At 42.8% G+C, this 19,319-nt stretch overlaps 3 protein-coding genes across 3 annotated transcripts; 1 reads left to right on the top strand and 2 right to left on the bottom strand.

The window, feature by feature from the left end:
* Positions 1-5,957: 5,957 nt before the first annotated feature.
* LOC104448698 (protein JINGUBANG) lies at positions 5,958-8,008 on the top strand. The gene has a single exon (XM_039315354.1). It carries the CDS (start codon positions 6,084-6,086, stop codon positions 7,536-7,538), a length of 1,455 nt encoding a protein of 484 aa, XP_039171288.1. The 5' UTR covers positions 5,958-6,083; the 3' UTR covers positions 7,539-8,008.
* Positions 8,009-8,501: 493 nt separating this feature from the next.
* On the bottom strand, positions 8,502-13,655 carry LOC104448697 (inactive protein kinase SELMODRAFT_444075). The gene is given in 9 exon segments (XM_010062580.3): positions 8,502-8,922; positions 9,048-9,369; positions 9,622-9,698; positions 10,052-10,212; positions 10,386-11,126; positions 11,129-11,436; positions 12,092-12,186; positions 13,117-13,253; positions 13,391-13,655. Coding segments are annotated over 9 exon segments (2,178 nt in total). The 5' UTR covers positions 13,581-13,655; the 3' UTR covers positions 8,502-8,775.
* A 2,482-nt stretch (positions 13,656-16,137) lies between these two features.
* Positions 16,138-16,728, bottom strand: LOC104451636 (cytochrome P450 82A2). Its single transcript, XM_039314408.1, has one exon. It carries the CDS (start codon positions 16,726-16,728, stop codon positions 16,138-16,140), a length of 591 nt encoding a protein of 196 aa, XP_039170342.1.
* Between the last annotated feature and the right edge of the window lie 2,591 nt (positions 16,729-19,319).

Raw genomic sequence — 19,319 nt, 5'->3', positions numbered from 1 at the left:
AGGGTGGTGGGTCCTCCCATTTACGTGCCCCCAGGTTTACTCGCGCGGCTGCCGGCTGTACAGGGTTCCTAGGTCACAAAAAAAATAAAATAATAATAGTCTGAGACCATCGGCCGTGGTGGCTCCGCTGGGTAGACTTTAGTCCTCTGAGGGAATGTTAGGAGTTCGAAGCCCTTGTAAATTGCAAGGGGCTGGTGGGCTATTAGGTGATTGGCGCGTGGTACCGGGGTGGTGGTTTTCCCGCTAGTGTCACCTGGGGGTTTACCTGGTGGCTGTCGGTCAAAGCGGTTCCTTCAGTACAAAATAATAATAATAATAATAGTCTGAGGTGCAAAAACAGTTGGGGAGATGGCATCTGCTTGGAATTGGGGGACTATGGACTAAGGACTACATCAAAGAAGTTTCGCGATAAGGTTATTAAACAAAAAATTCTCAAATGATCTGGTGTGCAGGTGATCATGATCTTGCGTGAGGCTTACATGGCTTTAAAAACTTGGACGCATTAAGGGTAACATGCGTATGGACGCATCGAAGGATGTCGGGTGAGTGAGACGGGTGACGTGGCATCGGAGGAGGCATCCTCATCCTTCAATCAGAATATGTCGCATCAGTAGTCCCGGTCCGGGCCTCCTCTTGGCACCAGTAATTACGTCGCGTCGTGTCGACATCTTCAAAGGCTCAAAACCCAGGCCCAAAATCGATTTTAGAAAGAGGTTGAGGCAGCCTATGACCATGTTACAATCATTAGGTAGACCCAGTCCAAGCTAGCGATGCAAAATGGGATGCAGAAACAAGGGCTTGCGTCTGCTGAGATCACTCGGGAAGACTCGCCCCACGGATTTGCAAGCTTCGTCCAATCCACGTCGTCCCTGCAGGTGCAAGTTCCAAGCCCTGCTGCAAACCCTAAAGTTCTGAGATATATTAGTGGAGTCGGACACTCTATACAGATAGTCAAAGCAGTGCACAGTTTATTTTCGAATGTTGTGATCCGTTGGGGCACTTCAACGTTGCAGGAGGGAGGCCGATGGACGCAACAGTACCTTTAAATTGGGTTTTTTCACCCCTCAAATTCTTTTGGACCTTTTGTGTACTGAAGCCAATTTTCACGGCCCCTTTTGGTATTCCTAGTTGAATTAAATGAGGTTCTTTTTCGACCGAAATGAAAAAAAAAAGGTTGGTGTTTCAAAACTATCCCTCATTATATGGTACTGTTCACTTTGTGTTAAGGCAAGACTCAAATTTAGTACCACAATAAACTATCCACCAATATTTATATACAAAATAAGGTAAAGCTCGCGTGAGGTTGAGCCACGTGGCAGCTTCATTCAACAATTTATGTTTTTAGTTACTTAAGCAAATGTCTAATCTTTCTACGTGTAAAGTGAGTTATTAAGTCCCGTAGAATACTTATGTGTGGGCTTTACCTGACAGTTTGTTTTTATGATCGCTTTAACAGATTTGTAGTCCTAACAAATCTCAATTTATATCCTTTCTAATTCTTATGCATATTTTGGTAATAAATAAAGGGTTCATGGATATGCATTTTTGGTAACGATATTGTTGTGATTTTCTTTAGTATACAAATTGAACTAGCGAGATATGCAACTTCTGTTTCTGCAATGCATTATTGTTACGTTATCATGGATGCTGAGCTGTCCATCAACTCTTGCAAAAACAAAAGGATAAACATTAGATAGTGACAATAAAAAGTGAGAATCTCCATAACAAAAGAAAGGTAAAATATATGGAGTTGGAAGACGATCTTAAAAAAATCGCCTCTAATTCTTTATAGTAAAGGTAAGCAAATGAGGAAAAAAAAACCATTTTACCCTCTCAGCAAAGCATTACACGAATAGCTTACTGGCCCTTTTCGTACCAAGTCAGTAGCACAAAGGTGAAGCTTCCGACAAATTGAGGAAAATTATCAAGAGGGGAAAATTTACATTCTTATTACTGCAAGTGCTCAAAATACCACATGTACATATGATGATCTGTCTCAAGTTTTCATTTTTCAGGAGGAAAAACCTATTTGATAGGGTTTGGATCTACATAAAAGAAAATTCAATGAAAACTTTAGCAAAGAATTTAATTGAAGGGACTACGAACTATGTTACAAATTTCTGCATATATTTCTCACGAAATTCACATTGACAGCAATCTTTGGAGATGAGGGCAATTTTGACCACTTAATCAACCCCAGACACGTGTCCTAGTGTTGATGGGTTCATGTATCATTGGTAGACCAATATGCGTAAGTGTCCAATAGGTTGAAATTGACAAGACATCGCTTTGCTGTTATTTCATTGGGATATGTAACGGTACTACCAACTAGGAAGTTTGACATGCATTGGTTCATAAAACGGTATAGATGCTATTTGTCATGCCCTTTCACCTCTCATCATTCATGGACTACCACTTGTCTAATTTAATCAAATGACCCTTCACAATAACGTATGTATAGTAATATAAGACTCAGCTAGTTCTCTCTCCCACCTTTTCTCTCTAAGAGTACACTATCCTTCTCAATCCCAAGCTCAAATTCTCTCTCCTCTAATTCTCTCATTTCCGGTGCTAACTTAAGTATCGAAGGGCCAATCTTGACAGAAATGCAGACGCCTTGACCCGCATTGTTGTGGTACGGATTAATTCCTCAGTGAATTTGTGAAAATAACTTCTGGTTCCTAGTTCCACCTTTAACATTTGAATAATAATATAAATATAGTTTTAGACCTGTAGGCTGTTGCACGCGGGAGTATCTTCCTCGGAAGGATTTCTCATCAAAACGAGAGAAGAAAATATCTTTCGAGAAGTATAAGTTGTAGTTTTCGCGCACCCAATGATAAGTTGCTCCCACTAGGATTCCCCTACAAATTTTTTTATATAATCGATCTTTGTTGACATTGTATACTCTTTATTAGCATTGTTGTTCATGACTTTTTCTTCCTTTTTTCAGCCTATACTTTCAAATTAACGAATGTAAGATCGAAATTGGAAAATGTCAAGCTAGCATGTCTTAACATACTCTCGTTAGATAGGACAATGACAAATGACGTGGACATCCCTCCTTGCGAAAACAAACCATCCTTTAAAAGGATATCGGATAAAGGAGAGATTTTAAATCCTCTCTATGGACGTTGTGTCAAGTCACTCTGATCTTACCTACCAAACAACTATCAAAGTCTAACCAATTTTCATTCATCTCATTCACTTGCGTAAACATCTAAAAGGTAAATGTAGGCCTAAGGTACTAAAGAACATCTGAGAAGGTTCAGAAGTTTCGTGTGTTCTTATGTTGACGACCCTGACACATTGACACTGATTAAGATTGCCAGGAAGATCCTTCATACTCCATCCTTCACCATACAAGAGGAAGCTAGAATGTTCTTAAGCTTATTCAAAGGATGGCCAAACATAAGCTAAGTTTTTGTTTGTTTGAGTAAAAGAATTTTTGGCATGAATTAATTTTTTAGACTTTCACGCTTTTGATTTGTTTAAAATAATCGGTTAATGAGAAATCATTTATAGTCAAAAAACATATACATGCTTAAAGTCAGGAAATTAAATTCCCTAGACCAAAATAGAAAAAAAAAATTTTCTTTTATCATGAAATCTTCCTCTCGAAACAAGCACTCTAATGAATTGCCAAGTCTAAGAACTCCCGTCAACCCTCTTAAGAGCCGACGATCTTATCAGCTGCGCGACGGTTTGGCTTCCTCATTTTTCTGCGTGCACAGCACGCAATTCCGTAAATAGACTCGCAGTCAAGAGCGACCCTTTTGCTTTCCTTCCATCTTTTTCCATACAAAACGAACGAGATCGCAAAGATTTACCGGCCATTACTTGAGGAAACTGTGATTGCTTGCCTCAGCCTCGCCACGCGGCGACACTGAAACCGTCTACTCGGGAGATTTTCCATTAAAGTACCTCTTTTTCAGGTGATAATATGAACATTAGGACGGAGTAAAGCAAGTCACAAAACAACAATGGATGGAAAGTTCAAAGCGACGAAGCCAAGCAAAAGTAAATATGGCTTTCGCGGGTAAAAGGGCGTGGCAGGTTGGACACCGTCCTGTCTGTCCATTTTTAGACCTCCTTACCTTAATTTCACATCCTATTCCGCGACCGGTCGAAAGTAGCAATTGCCCTTATTCGTGCCCGCATTATTGCTGCGAGACACATGTCTCGTTGCTGGCGCTTGTGCCGTTCGACGGTGCTCGTTGAAAGCTGCCACCCGGGTTTTAGTGGGAGGCCTCTGCTGCGGCTGCTTGCGGTAATGCCCGTCACATGAATCGCCATCATCGCATTGAATTTCTTGTCAGGATTCTTTCCCTATCGTCGGTTTGATTGGGGTTGCTTTGTTTCCTGTTTTGGGTCGACGACAAAGACTCGTTCGCTTCCAGGAGAAGGCAATGATGGGAAACATCTTTCGGGCTTTCGCTCCTTGACGTTTCCCATGGAAATTCGAAGAGAGATGATTTGCACGACTCTCCCTGAGACATGATTTTTTGCATACTGTTGAAACCCTACATGATCTTCATTCGGATGAGACTGATGGTTGACAGACTTGAGGTATTATTGTATCTTCAATATTATTTGAATGGACTCTGCCATTGCAATGTAAGCCGAATAATTTATGTTTGCTTATAGCTTCGGGTGCTCTCTCGGACCGTTCACCTAAAATGGCTGTTCCTCTAAGTAACAATACAACCACAAAGTATGCTGAGGTATCAATGCGTCTTCATAGCGTAAAATAATTTTTAAAGGGGTGCATTACATCAGATTCTCTTGCCTAATATTTGTGATACGAAAATATGTTCACAAATTGATGGACAGAGACTAATCTGATCAACCACTCTTAGTTGATTTAAATCCCGGGATCAAGCTCAAATGACAAAAAGTAGTGGTGAAGAAAACAGACGATGGATGAGGAAATGAATAGAAATGACATTCAGAGTTATACTTTTCTCAAAGGCCATATTACCCTCATTACAACTACATTTGAATAGGCAATTCGCATCATGATACAACCAAGATCTCTAAAACCAGCGGAGACCGCGCCTCCACTATGATCCCACCATAATCCCTTCGAGTTAGTTGGTTCTTCTTTTTCTAACGTAGGACTCACTTCCCAATCTTGCCCGTCTCATTAACCACACTAACAAGTTGAACCTATGCTCTGCATCCCGAAACCAGCTCGGTCGACTTCCCCTATAATTTTATGCGGCGATACATCTATATTTTAAAAGGTTTCGAGTCAATAAAAGTCAAATTATTAGAGCCACACATATTTATATAGTACTAACTACTGATGCCGAATAAACTTTAATTTAGCTCTCATCAAAGAGCTTGCTCTGGAGTGATAAAATACAAATGAAATACAAGATTTACAGCTTTTAATCGAAGTTTATCGAATGCGTATGACAAAGTACCGTCATAGTTTTTTAATTCACGTTGTATATCTTGCAAAAAAGAGAACACAAAAAGGCAAAAATAATTTTCACATTCCGCCTAAACAATTAATAATTATGGTGCATTATTGATTGCGAGGAAGAGGAAAGAGAAAGAAAAACCGTAAAAAATGTCGAATCAGGGCGTGTGGAAAGGGCAAAAGAAAGATGAAAAAGGAGCCGACCGCATGCAAGAAATGAACGCTGCCGAGAATAGCGAGTGGCCATCAACCGTCCAATGCCCTCCTTCAACGTAACCGCCCCCAACGAATAAAACTGACCGACAACGTTGTCACCGGTGTCAGACCCGGATTCTCAGGACCTGAAAACATTTCCCCCAACGCCACCACTCCCGTCCCCACACGTGTCGCCCCCTCCAATCTCAGCCGTCCATTCCACCCTCCTATTTACATCCTCCCTCCTGCCCTTGACCATAATTTCATGATCTTCTCTCTCAGAAAACCCCCCCTTCCGTTTTCCTCATCATTCTCTCCACTCCATTACCTGTCATTCTTCATCGCACTTCAATCTTTTCTTTTAAACTTTGGCCGTGTTTCGTGCATATTTTCGCCTTCTGTGCCATTCAGTGCCTGTTGTGAGAGAGAGAGAGAGAGAGAGAGAGAGAGAGAGAGAGAGATGGAGAGAGACGAGAGAGGAGGAGGAGGAGGAGGAGGAGGAGGAGGAGGCCCCATGTTCTTGGAGAGCAACACCATTCCGAGGCCTAAGTTTAACATGATGCATTCGGACCCTAACATGTCGGCGATCTCGATCCCCGACGATGACTTTCCGCACCGCCACAGCAGTGTTTCCCCTGCGAGCCCCGGCTTCTACGACCACAGCCGGATGAGCGGCGAGGGGTCCCCGATGATGATGTCCCCCTGGAACCAGTCCTCTCCCTTCAACAAATCCCAGTGGTCTACCGCGTCTACAAATTACGAAGACAACGTCCCCCAGAACAGCCTCATCGGGTCGCTGGTCCGAGAGGAGGGGCACATTTACTCTCTTGCCGCCTCGGGCGAGCTCCTGTACACGGGGTCTGACAGTAAGAATATCCGCGTGTGGAAGAACTTAAAGGAATTCTCCGCATTCAAGTCCAGCAGTGGGCTCGTCAAGGCCATCATCGTCGCCAACGGCAAGATCTTCACTGGCCACCAGGACGGTAAGATCCGGGTCTGGAAGATCTCGCCCAGGAACCCGAGCCTCCACAAAAGAGCCGGGACGTTGCCGACTCTGAAGGATATTTTCAAGAGCTCCATCAATCCAAGCAATTACATTGAGGGGAGACGACGCCGGAGCGCACTGTGGATAAAGCATTCCGACGCGGTCTCATGCCTTAGCCTGAACAAGGAACAGGGCTTGCTTTACTCGGCTTCATGGGACCGAACTATAAAGGTGTGGCGGATCTCGGACTCCAAGTGCCTCGAGTCGATCAGCGCCCACGATGATGCCGTCAATGCTGTCGTCGCCAGTGTCGATGACCTGGTCTTCAGTGGATCTGCCGATGGGACCGTGAAGGTGTGGAAGAGGGAGATGCTCGGAAAAACGACCAAGCACGCGCTTGCTGAGTCGTTGCTGAAGCAGGAGTGCGCGGTCACGTCGCTGGCCATGAACCGGGCTTGTTCGGTCGCGTACGGAGGGTCCTCTGATGGGCTGGTCAACTTCTGGGAGCGCGGGAAGCAGTTCACGCATGGCGGGGTCCTGAAGGGGCACAAGCTCGCGATCCTCTGCCTCGCATCTGCAGGGAACCTGCTGTTTAGCGGGTCCGCTGACAAGACCATATGCGTGTGGAGGAGGGACGGGACGATCCACACCTGCCTGTCGGTGTTGACCGGGCACACCGGGCCCGTCAAGTGCTTGGCCACAGAGGAAGACGCAGAGTCGGCCAGGAAGGGGGAGCAGCGGTGGATAGTGTACAGCGGGAGTCTCGACAAGTCGGTCAAGGTGTGGAGCGTGTCCGAGATGGCACCTGATCTTAATCAGATGGCCATGATGCAGCAGCAGCAGCAGCAGGTGACTTACGATGCGGACTCAGTGCCGTCGGATGGAAGCTTCTCTTCGGCTGGCCGGAACAGCCAAAACCGAAGGTACTGACCCCATGGGGGCCGGCCCTCGGATCCTGGAGAATGTCCGAAAACGAACTGTGACGAGGACATATGTCATGCTGTCCCTTTGCCCGTCGTATAATTATAAAGGAAGTGCCTTTAACCTACCTGCTGAGATATGGAAATAATTTGTAGTTGGATGTGACGAGTGGGAGTTTCTACAGGCTTGAGAAGTTAGATTTGGTGAGCGTGTTTGCCTACCACGAGAAAGGGACGTGGAGAACGGTGACTTTAGTCCCCCCTATTTAAAGCCCTTGTAAGACCTCTGTGAACCCATAAGGAATGATTATTACCGAATATCTATTGTTGATTTTCCGTTTTTCCTCCAGAAAAGTAATTATTGCAGCAAGAATTTTGTGGGTTTCATTCAGTAAGGTTGGCCTAGGTTGCAGCAGTATTGAAGCGACGGTTCCGTTTGAGGCATTCTACGCCGTTTTGTCCTGGCTCTTTGTCCGCGAAGTAAATAGAATGCATAGCTTCGATCACAGAAGATGGGTTAGTCAAGTTCTAATAGGCCACCATCTCTGAATGTAGAGAAACGAAGGACCCAGAAACAGAATGACTTCAGCCTCTAGAAGATGAGCATTGATAAGAGTTGAAATAGAGATGGTAAAAATCTTCTGTGAATTTGTTAACATAAGTAGCCAAACCAGAGAGTTACATGATCCACGTCTGTGGGTGTTACATGATCCACGTCTGTGGGTGTTAGGAGTTCCAGGAGTCGGTAAATAACATGACTAAACGCTACCTTCGAAAGCTAGTTTTCAAAGGTAATCATATTGGATTTTCACCATGGGATCAAGAACAAATAAAAACATAAAGGACTGAAAGACCTTGGCAAGTAGGCAAATACCCGTGAATCCTCCAGGCAGAGAGAAGATGCGGTACGGTTCGGAGAAAGAATCGACTTTATATACCTTGAAATGATGCTCTACATAAACAGTTTCTGCAAAACCGAAAATCAGAGCGAACCACTATATAAGTACAAAAATATGCCGCGTATACCTAACATCACAAATCTATGAAAAAATTCCTATGTAACTTCAACGCTGTGAAGCATGCTAAGCATTCAGCAGCCGTTAAATGGCGACAGAGATGAGGGTTTCCAAACATTCATGCACACCAAGAATGCCCAGGCAGCATACCGCCACACTTAGAACAAGTTCTCTGTTGCTTCTCAAGAGCTAGATAAGCTGACACAATCCTCTCGATCACATGTTTGGTTCTCAGTGGGAATGTTTCCGTGAGTGGCTTCTCATAGTTTCAGTATGCATGCGAGAGCACACTCCATTTAGGTGACCGCTCCTACTACCAGCTGCATTCAGATCCAAGGCTAAGGGCATGAGGGACTGTCCTTCTAGTATTCTAACAACCTGCAATGCAATGTAAGACAATGTAAAATTTTCTTGGATTCAAAATCGTGGAGAAACAATTGCTGCCTTAGATTGTGCTGATGCTGATATGAAGGAGTGATTCAATGCAACATTGAAGTTTAAACCTTTGACATTGGAGGTCTTGATTCAGGATCTGGATGCAGACACGATAAAGCAGCATGGCTCATTACTTGTAGCTGATGGCCAAAATCTTGAGATTGGTTAGCGGCCAAGCATGGGTCTATAAATGAAAAACAGTTGGATTTGACTTCTTTTGATTCATGTGCAGCAAAGGTGCCAAACAACTGAGCAAAAAAACTTTCTCCCTTGAATTGCAGCTCGATGATTCTTCGCCCTGTCAGCAGCTCTAAAAGTACCACTCCAAATGCATAGACATCAACCTTTTCCGAGATTTTTCCTCCATCAACAAACTCTGGTGCAAGATATCTGAAATTAAAGATATACATTAAACATGATGGAGTATTCTGGATTTCAAATGATTCTAACATAAAATTATCTATTAAATTCAAGATTGTTAAGCCGTCGGCACAATCAATATTATCAGTAGACCCTACCCCAGAAGGCAACAATATGATATCAAGCCTAAATGTATACATTTGAAGAAGAACCTTATGGGGGTAATATATGAGATTGCATACACTGCACATGGCCAAAACAAATGACATCAGAAAAATATACCCTGAAGTTCCGATGACTAGCTCCTCTGGGCCAATCTCATTTCCAGAGTACCATCTAGCGAGTCCAAAATCAGCTACCTAAATTAAAGAAAAAAACGAGAACAAAGCATTAGCAAAATATGGATTCTGCTACATCAACTTCAAGGTTATCTATTACAGTATCAGTCAGATTTTCACAAATGGAAATGAAAAGGCTTCTACAGAAACTCCAGACATTTCCTTATGGTTTTAAATGCTCATCAGTCATCACACATTCATGATTTCACAAGCCATAGCACTGGTTTAAGCATGCAGGCCCAGTATGCATTCCTGATGCATGAGAAGATGAATTATATCTTATTAAGGGCACATTTGTGATCCAGGAACATACTCCGTGATAATTTTAAAGGAGGTCTAACTTTGATTGTGAGATATCTGGATCTATGTAGTACCAGGGGTTCAAAATCGTGAGTCAAGAGGATATTCTTAGGTCGCATATCTCTGTGTACGATACAGCCAACTCTACAGTCCTCATGAAGATATCTTAAGCCTCTTGCAGCGCCAATAGCAATTTTGAGTCGGGACTCCCAATTTAGAGTGTCGCTATCACCTCCTGGCGATAACACAAGATGTTGTAAAGTAAGAATGAAAAGTTATGAGAAATTTATGTGTAAACCACAGTGTGTAACACATGATGTAGGATTATACAAGGGAACTGACTTATGAAACGTGTAACTCAAATTTAAGCAAAACAATCAGTAATACAATTAGCAAACGAAGGCATACCATGCAAATGGAAGTCCAGGGATCCATTGCACACGTACTCATAGACTAGAGCTCTTTTGCTGCCCTCGGAGCAAAATCCAATCAATAGCACAACATTCCTATGTTGTGCGCAGCTCAACAACCTCACCTCCCTACAAAAGTCAGCATCTCCTTGGGCTCCACCAAACTTCAACTGCTTCACCGCTACCACCTGTCCATTACTGAGAATCCCCCTGTGGACCAATCCAAAACCTCCTTCTGCCAGAAAATTCGAATCTGAAAATCCTTCTGTTGCTTCCTCTAGTTCCGCATATGAGAACCTCCGAGGGGGTTTTCCAAAAGTTGGTGCCTTATGTTGACATAGCGAGCATAGGGGAGGTGGCACTGAGGAAGTTCTGCCTAAGGAGACTACATCCCTTATGCTTGCATTGACAACCTGATCTGGTTGTTGGGCTTGCCTTTGCCCTATGCTCCCAGTACTCATTTGACTGTGATTATGTCTAATAAACTTGTTAAACCATCTTCTGGAGATACTTTTATGGGTTTGGGTAGCTTTTTGATCGTTCCCAGTGGGGAGACGCTTTACATCAAGCATATGATTTTGGGGAATCCAATAAACCTTACTACTGTCAACTGATAGAGATGATAAGGTTTTCGAGAGAGTCACAACCTTTTCCCCGTACGATTCAAGTACCGAAAAGGGGTATTTGAACTCATTCTTTGTCAAATATGGTGAATGACATCCCTTCCTCTGTCCTTCAAGAGTGGATTTCTTTCGTATAAATGAAAAAAAGACCCAACTGTGTCATAACTTGATGATGAACTTTCTCTGGTAGTTCTTGTAAGAGGGCTAAACAATTCAGGACTGGTGACTGGAGTAGAATGCTTCATCCTGTAGGTATTGAACTCTCCGTCATCCACACATGGAGAAGAAGTAGCGGAATAGAAGGGGGTCTGGAGTTCATTTGAACATCCTAAATTCAATCTGAGAACTTTCGCTTGAGAACCCTTCATCACCACTATATTGCAGCGAACTTCCTCCAAGCAATGAGTCGATTCTTGCTTTAAGTCCCTGTTTTGGCAAAGGAGTTTATGATGACTGAATGTCCAACAATGCCTTTTCATATATGGAAGTCACAAATAAATTCACGGACTCAGGTTCTAAGTACTGTATACTATATAGCCCATCTATGAAGGTAACATGATTAGATCACATCAAGGGAAGTTGAGTGGAACAGTGATTGCAGGCTCCTGACAATTACCAAAGCAGATTTGGCCCAAAAAAAAAAAAAAAAAAAAAAAAAAGAAACAAAACTTGAATGGGTCGTCTCTTTGCAATGTCCAATTGCTTATCAATGCATTGTCAATTTGACATGAAAATTCACCGTATTGAGTGTGAGCTGAAATTCATGAACAGTTTAAACAGAAAGAAACTAGAGAATGCTTGCTTTGAGTAGCAACGAGAAAAACTACTTATCTATAACCAATTACCCCTTGGGAGCACTAATCCTATGGAACTACTCTAGAAGAATCTCATGAAACGTGAAAAGTTCATTATGCCCAATAAGACAGACTATAAATCTAATTAAGATGCAGGAGGTCACATGTATGCTTCCCAATGAAGACTAGCAGATAGAAGGGAAAAAAGTTATAGGTAGACATACCAAATAAAGAAAATTTGTATTGATACAGTCTAAGGAAATAATAATACATTTATATTAAATTACTTGTCCAGTATGACCCAGTTGGCCCCGCATTTGCGTGCTTCATCCGCCACCACACCGCCAGGTTTATCAGAAACCACTTTTATCCTCACTCTAACCTGTAACCAAGCTTTCATCAGCGTCTCACAGTTTTGACCATCAAAACAGACTAATGACTGCTAAAGGATGTGCACATGAAGCTCTGACTTCAATGGTTGAAAAAGCTAAAAGCAACATCCACCATAACACAGGACCCAGCAACCATTTCGTTTTCAAACGACTAAGGCAAAAGGTTGATTAAAGCAACAAGCTGGGAAAGGAAGCGTATGCCGACCCAGTTTCATTTTCAAACCAGTAAGGCGAAAAAGTTCAACAAAGCACCAGTCTAGATAAGAAAGTAAACGCCAACACACCAAAGCACCCTTTTACTTTTTAGGCCCAAAGATGTCAGGAAATGTTCAAATTTTCAGCACGGAGCATCACCGATACACAGCGAACCACATGTTCCGAAAACAAAGATTCACAGTTCCCAGTTTTTGACCAGAAACTGAGGAAACGTTAAAAGGAAGCAGAAGCTCTTCAAGGCCGTCATGTGAATGAGCGTGATTGGGCCATATAACCATGCTCATCAACAAATCTTTTGCTTTTGAAAAGGGGGAACAGGCAATCCGATATGCGGGGCCTCAAATAGATTACCAAATTATATTAATAAAAAAAAAGCAATCACATGCTAATCATTAATGGAATCCTCCAAGTCCCTGACTCCGACGCCTCAACCGAGCCCCGGAAACACGATCCCCATCGATGATGCACTCACTACAAGACGCCATATTTCCGCCAGCGCAACAAACAGCGTATTAACAACCTGACGAGATTGCTGCCTTAACAAGCCAAAGCACTGGCATTCACGATACCGTGCACAAAGCGACCGCACCGAGTCGTCGTTTGACGGGTCAAACTAAGTTCAAGCCAATTCGCCGAGCGCTTCTAGCGATTACATTTGCGACGGGCGAACGGGCAAAGTCATGAATTTCAAGTCCCCGACTGACCTCGACTTGATCGTGGAACTGCATCACCATCAGAGAACACGAGTCGGAGATCCGAGAAATCCGATCCAGCAGCTCCTCTCGGTTGCCGGTCCCGCACTCCCCGCTCATTCTCGCGAAATTCCACAGCCTGATCCGACCTTCAACCGCACAATACAGCACACGACGCGACGCGTCGGGCCGCCAATCAGCCGCTTCCGAAACGAAAAACGCGAGCGGAACCCAGCCGTTCGAGAAAAAAAAAAGGGTCGACATTCGCGCCGGGAACGAGACTGACCTGGTCGCTTGCACGCGAAGATGGCGAGCAAGGTGATGTTGTCGCCGGGCTGGACGACGTGGGAGAGCGCCCACGCCAGCGCGGCCTTGGAGACGACCTTCTCCGCCCTGACGGCGACAACGACCTTCTCTCGCCCCGCCCTGGCGGCGGCGCGCTGGCCCGGACCTCCGCCGTGCCGCGGTGCCGACATTTTTCTACTTCGTCGGGAAACCTTTTAGCCCGCGAACTGAAACCGAAGAGCCTGTCCGAGAGAGAGAGAGAGAGAGAGAGAGAGTTAATTGGTCTGGTTTTGGTCGTTATTTGATATTTCAAATGATGTAAGGACGAAACCCGGGTTAAGTGACCGTGGTTAAGTGGGCTTGATTTTAGGGCCCATTTGCATTATTAGTGCACGAAAATCATTGTGTTTATAATTTTAATCATCGGAATATTCCGAGAAGCATTAAAAAAAACGAATTAAATTAGAAAAATGATCGGGTGACATTCCTTAATAATGAAAATAATGGTATGTTTTGGATTATTAAAAACTAAATAATAAATAATTATAAGATGTTGCGGGCTTACTCCTTTAAAAACTCATGACTCATAACGTGTTATTATTTTTAAGGTAATTTAAAGACTGTTATATTAGTAATGCTTGATTAAAATTATATGTGTTCCACCTAAGGTCCAGAAATACCATGCTAAAATAGATTCTTTTTAGTTTTGACTTTTGGAAATAACTCAGGTGTCGGCGAAGTTATAACAAGTTTTTAGTAAATAATCCGAGATTTGGATAGGGGAAGTACTCAACCAACATGGAAATTGGGTGAGCAGAAAAAGAAGGCTGCGAACAAGATTCCTTCGATCACAACAATGACAAATAAAGAACATCGAAATGCCAATAAGCAATCTCATCGATATTTCTAATTTTTTAGGTGGAAGTTTGGCAATACCAAATATTGCTGATAATAAATAAGAGGGCATGATCGGAGTTGGAGGGACAAAGCCAGACAATGCGAGGACAGAAGAAGCAAACTCTCGTGCGGAGGGAAAGAGGATCGAACGACAGAATTACCTAAGGACGCGCTCTTTTTTGGGGGTCCAGTGTCGGTACTCCCTCGGGGGATTATGTGATGGAGCGGCTAACAAGACAAGGGAAATATTTTCTGGTCCTAAACACATGGCCTCCACAGCTGTTTCTCATGCCCAATCTTTTAGGCAGATATTCTAAACAGTTTGTCCATTTCAAGAACATGGGTCGGTGCTCCTAGATTGTGCCGGGCTGAGTCGATACCGTGCGAAGCTCGCCTTTGACCCGACTCATACATGCGATGCTCAAAACTTGACTGGAACTTGATTGTGTATTACCTTTCTTGCTTGAGCTCGACTTGATCAGAAAATTGATAGCTTGACTTGATCTATTATGTTTGAATTACAAATGAAGCTTGACTCGAGCTGAATAAGCTCGAACATTATGTAATTTTAAGTATGTTGTGTCTATATTTATAAGTCTTCAATGTCTTAGGAAAAAATAATGCAAACTGAAATTAGGCTCGTGAGCTTATTTAGAGGATCGAGCTTGACTAGACAAGATACTCAAATGGCTTGAACTCTAGCTTGACTCCAACTTAGGTGAGTCAATCTTGAGTAGTCATCGAGTTGAGCATGGTACTCAGGAGTAGCTTTAATTCGATTTCACCCTATTTGTCACAATCCCTCTCTCTCACATACCCACACACTTCTCAGCCAAACATCCACAAACGGCTTGATGCTAGATGTAGTCAAGCTTGATGTCTCAAATTTAGACCTGTCAATATGGGTTATGGACCCATTTTTTAACCCATAGAGACGTTAAACGGGTTAATTATATTGAGTAAATAGGTTATAAATTGGTTTAAACATAATATGAGTTTAAAATATAAATGGATTTATAATTTACTTAGATCTAACCCATTTTTATGATTTTCTTTAGTCTCTCGCTCACTCGCTCACTCACTTTGTACTCTCACTTCAGTTTGGCTATAAGTTTTTGCAAATTGAGTTAAATATGGAACTAGTTTGGCTGAATGAGTTATTAAATTTGCATTGCGTGAAAATTGATCAAAACGAGTTAGATTTATTTGAGTAAAATCATTTATAACTCAACTTGACTCACTCGTTTAACGAGTCTACTCAAATCTTTATACGCGGGTATCCAAAACTAGTAATGTACCCCCGACCTCGTTCTTGAAGATTGATTTTTCAACCATTTGTACTCTTTCAATATGTATGTACGCCGGTGCACGCGCTCATATGTGTAAGGAGAGAGGTACATCAGTGGATGGTGAGGTGAGTAGGGCCAATGGAGCAGAGGGGGAAGGGATACATTGCAATCATCCAGTGGTTGATACTGATGCTATGGCCATATGAAATTGAATGGTCAGATCTCGTCGACAACGACTAAACCTGTAGAATTGCTGCATTGGTTAGGAAAGCATGAATGAGTCCATACATAACAGGTCACATGCAAGTGGTGAACGATAGTAAATGACATTTGACATCAGCAACTGCAATCCGAAGCGTGTAGATCATTGTAATTATGTCATTTTATAGCCAGGGCATGAATAGGGTATGTACACACTCACTTTAGCTGTAAAATTTTCAAATATCTTTGTTTGTGTAGAGCTCGTCTGGTAATCTCAGCCTGACCATAACTTCAAGTGGGGTCGCCTTTGTAGTCGGTAGTCCAAAACTCTCGGACATATCTACCGCCGAGTCGTCTGCGGTCAATATCTTAAATGCATTAAGAACCTAGCTAGTAGGAAATGCACCGTGTGGAGTCCAAAAGACGTTTCGGGATAGATTCCCCTGCCACCCCCAAATGGCAGGAGTGCGAAGTTCGAGTCCAGCACACCGACGTCCTTGTGGTTGCTCAAGAATTTCTCGGGCCTGAACTCCTGTGGGTCTGGCCATGTCCTGGGGTCGGTGTGGATTTTTGAGACATTCACGATCAGCTGTGTGCCCCTGCGCACGTGATACCCGCCGATGGTGCAGTCCTCACTAAACAGGTGTGGCGGAGAGAGCAGGATCGTTGGCTGTAAACGGAGGGTCTCCTTCACTACGGCCTGGAGATAGGTTAGGCCGGCGATGTCCGCTTCTTCCACATGCCTCTGCTTGCCGATCCGAACGTCGAGCTCTTCCTGAGCTTTCTTCAGGATGGGAAGGTTGTTCAGCATCGGCGAGATTGCCCATATCACGGTTACCGTCGGGGCATCGCTGCCTCCTGCGATCATCGCCTTTACATACACGAAACGTAGATCCTTTGTCAGGAGTGAGATGTAAAGATTGACTCCAGCACATTCACAATCCAAATTCATGTGCCTTTATAGGTTCAAAATCTGGCCCAGGTACAGAAAAGAAAATGCAAAATTTGAAATTGAGAGTCCAAATTCAGTCCCACTATTCGGCCCAAGATTGCTAGATGTTTAAAACGGACGCTGACAATAATTCATAAGAAAAAAATAAAAATATGCCCCCAATATAATATAAGAAATGACTAAAGTGAAATTATAATAGGGCTATCGGTTCAAGGGTATGTAGGGATCTACTCCATTAAAGTTAATTCTCAATCTGTGGTTGCAACATTCTAGTGTTAATCTTTTAGCCATTCATCTCTATAAGATATGCATATGTGTTTGAGAAATGTTTTGCGCAATCCAATGTCAAAGTTATCCAAATCTGCAGGCGGAAGGTTTTGTCACCATCAAAAATGGGGAGATTGTTGGAGAAATCTTCGTGAAGTGTTTTGAAGTTGACAAAACATTTTCATCGCCTAGTCCGAAGGTCGCGGACTCGTTGGTTAAAGTCTCGAAGACTTCCGGACAGCCGAGACTCAAGACTCAAAGTCTATCCTCATTGACAGTCTCTAATCCGTTGAAGAAAGGTTATCCGTAACTGGATGTTTTGTTCAGATTTAACCTTATCATCTGGAGAAGATCTCGTGGTTGGAGAAGACGTATAAGAATCCTTTGATTGATCAAGATTGATTCAATGACTCAAGATTCGATGATTATCTAAATATTATTGGAAGGTTCTACTTATGGAAACCGAGATCCCGATTGTATGGGCGAACATGATTGATGGGCTGTCAACACGTTCCTTTAATAGCTCGAACAATCTTCCTAATTGATTCCGTCCAACGGGTAGATTGGAGGAATTCCTTTGGTAAGTGCCAACGGGTATGATGGCATAAAGGAGTATATAAGGAAGACGTTCTTAGTTGTTCGAGGAGTGCGCGATAGAAGAATTCCAAAGTCTGAAGCTCCTATTTTGTTTAGATAAATCTTTTGAGCGAATACTTGTATACAAAAGAGAGAGTCTATATTTGTGAGAGACCTTGAGGAGGTGTGGTAAAACATCTACACTTTGTGGAATCAAGGCAAAGCTGTCTGTAACTCCTCTTTTGATCATAGTGAAATCCAGCCGGTGGGCTGTCAGTGCGGAAGAGTGGACGTAGGCTTGGAATAAGCCGAACCACTATAAATCCTGTGTTCAATTTTCTCTTCCTCACTCTCTCTACCTCAATCGTATTTCATTTTGTTAATTAAGAGAGAATTTACTTTCTATCATATGTTAAGAATCGCTTCCGTATATCGATAAATTGTTTAGGCACCTATTCACCCCCTCTAGGTACTCATACTAGCAATATCAATTAGTATCGAGCCCGTGTACTCACTTTGTTTGAAGTGTTTTACTTGAGTTAAAGATCCATGGCTAGTATGCTAGCACCGGGGCTGATGGAAGGGCAAAGCAATACCATACCACCTTACTTTGATGGAAAGGATCACAACATCTGGAAGAACAAGATGAAAGCTTTCCTACGATCAAAGGATCCTCTCGGAATGGGACGTTGTAGAAAAAGGAATTACTCCTACCACCGCATCGCCTCGAAAGAGGAAAAGAAACTGAAGAAACCAGCGGAATGTCTCGGAAGAAATAATCAAGAGACAGACACTCGATGCAAAAGCAATTTACTCCTTATATTGTGCTTTATCACCAACTCGAATATAATAGAATATCTTCTTGTGGTACAGCAAAGAAGTTTGGGACAGATTGCATATCACCTATGAAGGAACAGATTGAGTGAAGGAAACAAGAATCAACATTCTTCTCGGTCAATACAAAGCCTTCGAATGAAACTAGGAGAATCAATATCGACATGTTTAGTCGTTTTACGATATTGTGAATGGTCTTGAAAATCAAGGTCAACCAACTTCGATCCCATGAAGGTAAACAAGCTACTGCGTGGACTCTCAAGGGATTGGAATCACATAAAGACTTCGATAAGAGAGACGCAGAGAATCATGCCACTATCTCGTCGACGAGCCGATTGGAACTCTTCATCCTATGAAGTGGAAAGGATCAATGAAGATGAAGATTCAAAAGGTAAGAAATCCATTGCATTAAAATCAAATGATGATTCCGATGTTACGATTCAAGATGATATGGACGATGAGGAGCTTGCTCTCATGATAAGAAGATTCAGAAAACTGAATAGAAAAGGAAGAAGGTTCAACTCAAAGAAACAAAGCTTTCAAAGACAGCGACCAAGTCTGTTGATGATGAGGAACCAAATAAAGATGTAGTCTGCTTTGAATGCAAGAAAAATGGACACATCGTACCCAACCGCCCTCTTCGAAGAAGAAGAGAGGAAAAGCTGAAAAATTTCGAAAAGCTCTCAAAGCCGAAACCCGGAGTGATACGAGTGTGAAGAAAGTGATAATGAATATGCCAATCTATGTCTGATGGCACAATCAGACTCAGACTCTGGATCAGACTCAAGATCAGACTCAGACAGTGAATTTGAGGCAAGTGATTTCAAAATTCCTGTTAAAGTTTCTAAATATATTGATGAACTATGCTTTAGTCTTAAGACTTCTCTCAAAAGAATTTCTGAACTGAAAAAGAA

Source organism: Eucalyptus grandis, chromosome 6 (genome assembly GCF_016545825.1).
Source record: "Eucalyptus grandis isolate ANBG69807.140 chromosome 6, ASM1654582v1, whole genome shotgun sequence".
In the NCBI taxonomy this organism is placed as follows: Eukaryota; Viridiplantae; Streptophyta; class Magnoliopsida; order Myrtales; family Myrtaceae; genus Eucalyptus; species Eucalyptus grandis.
This window is presented reverse-complemented; position numbering and strand designations above follow the sequence as displayed.

What these genes read in the sequence shown, in the direction of transcription:
- LOC104451636 (XM_039314408.1), bottom strand. Translation starts at nt 16,728, where the DNA reads ATGAATTTGGATTGTGAATGTGCTGGAGTCAATCTTTACATCTCACTC.
- LOC104448698 (XM_039315354.1), top strand. Translation starts at nt 6,084, where the DNA reads ATGGAGAGAGACGAGAGAGGAGGAGGAGGAGGAGGAGGAGGAGGAGGA.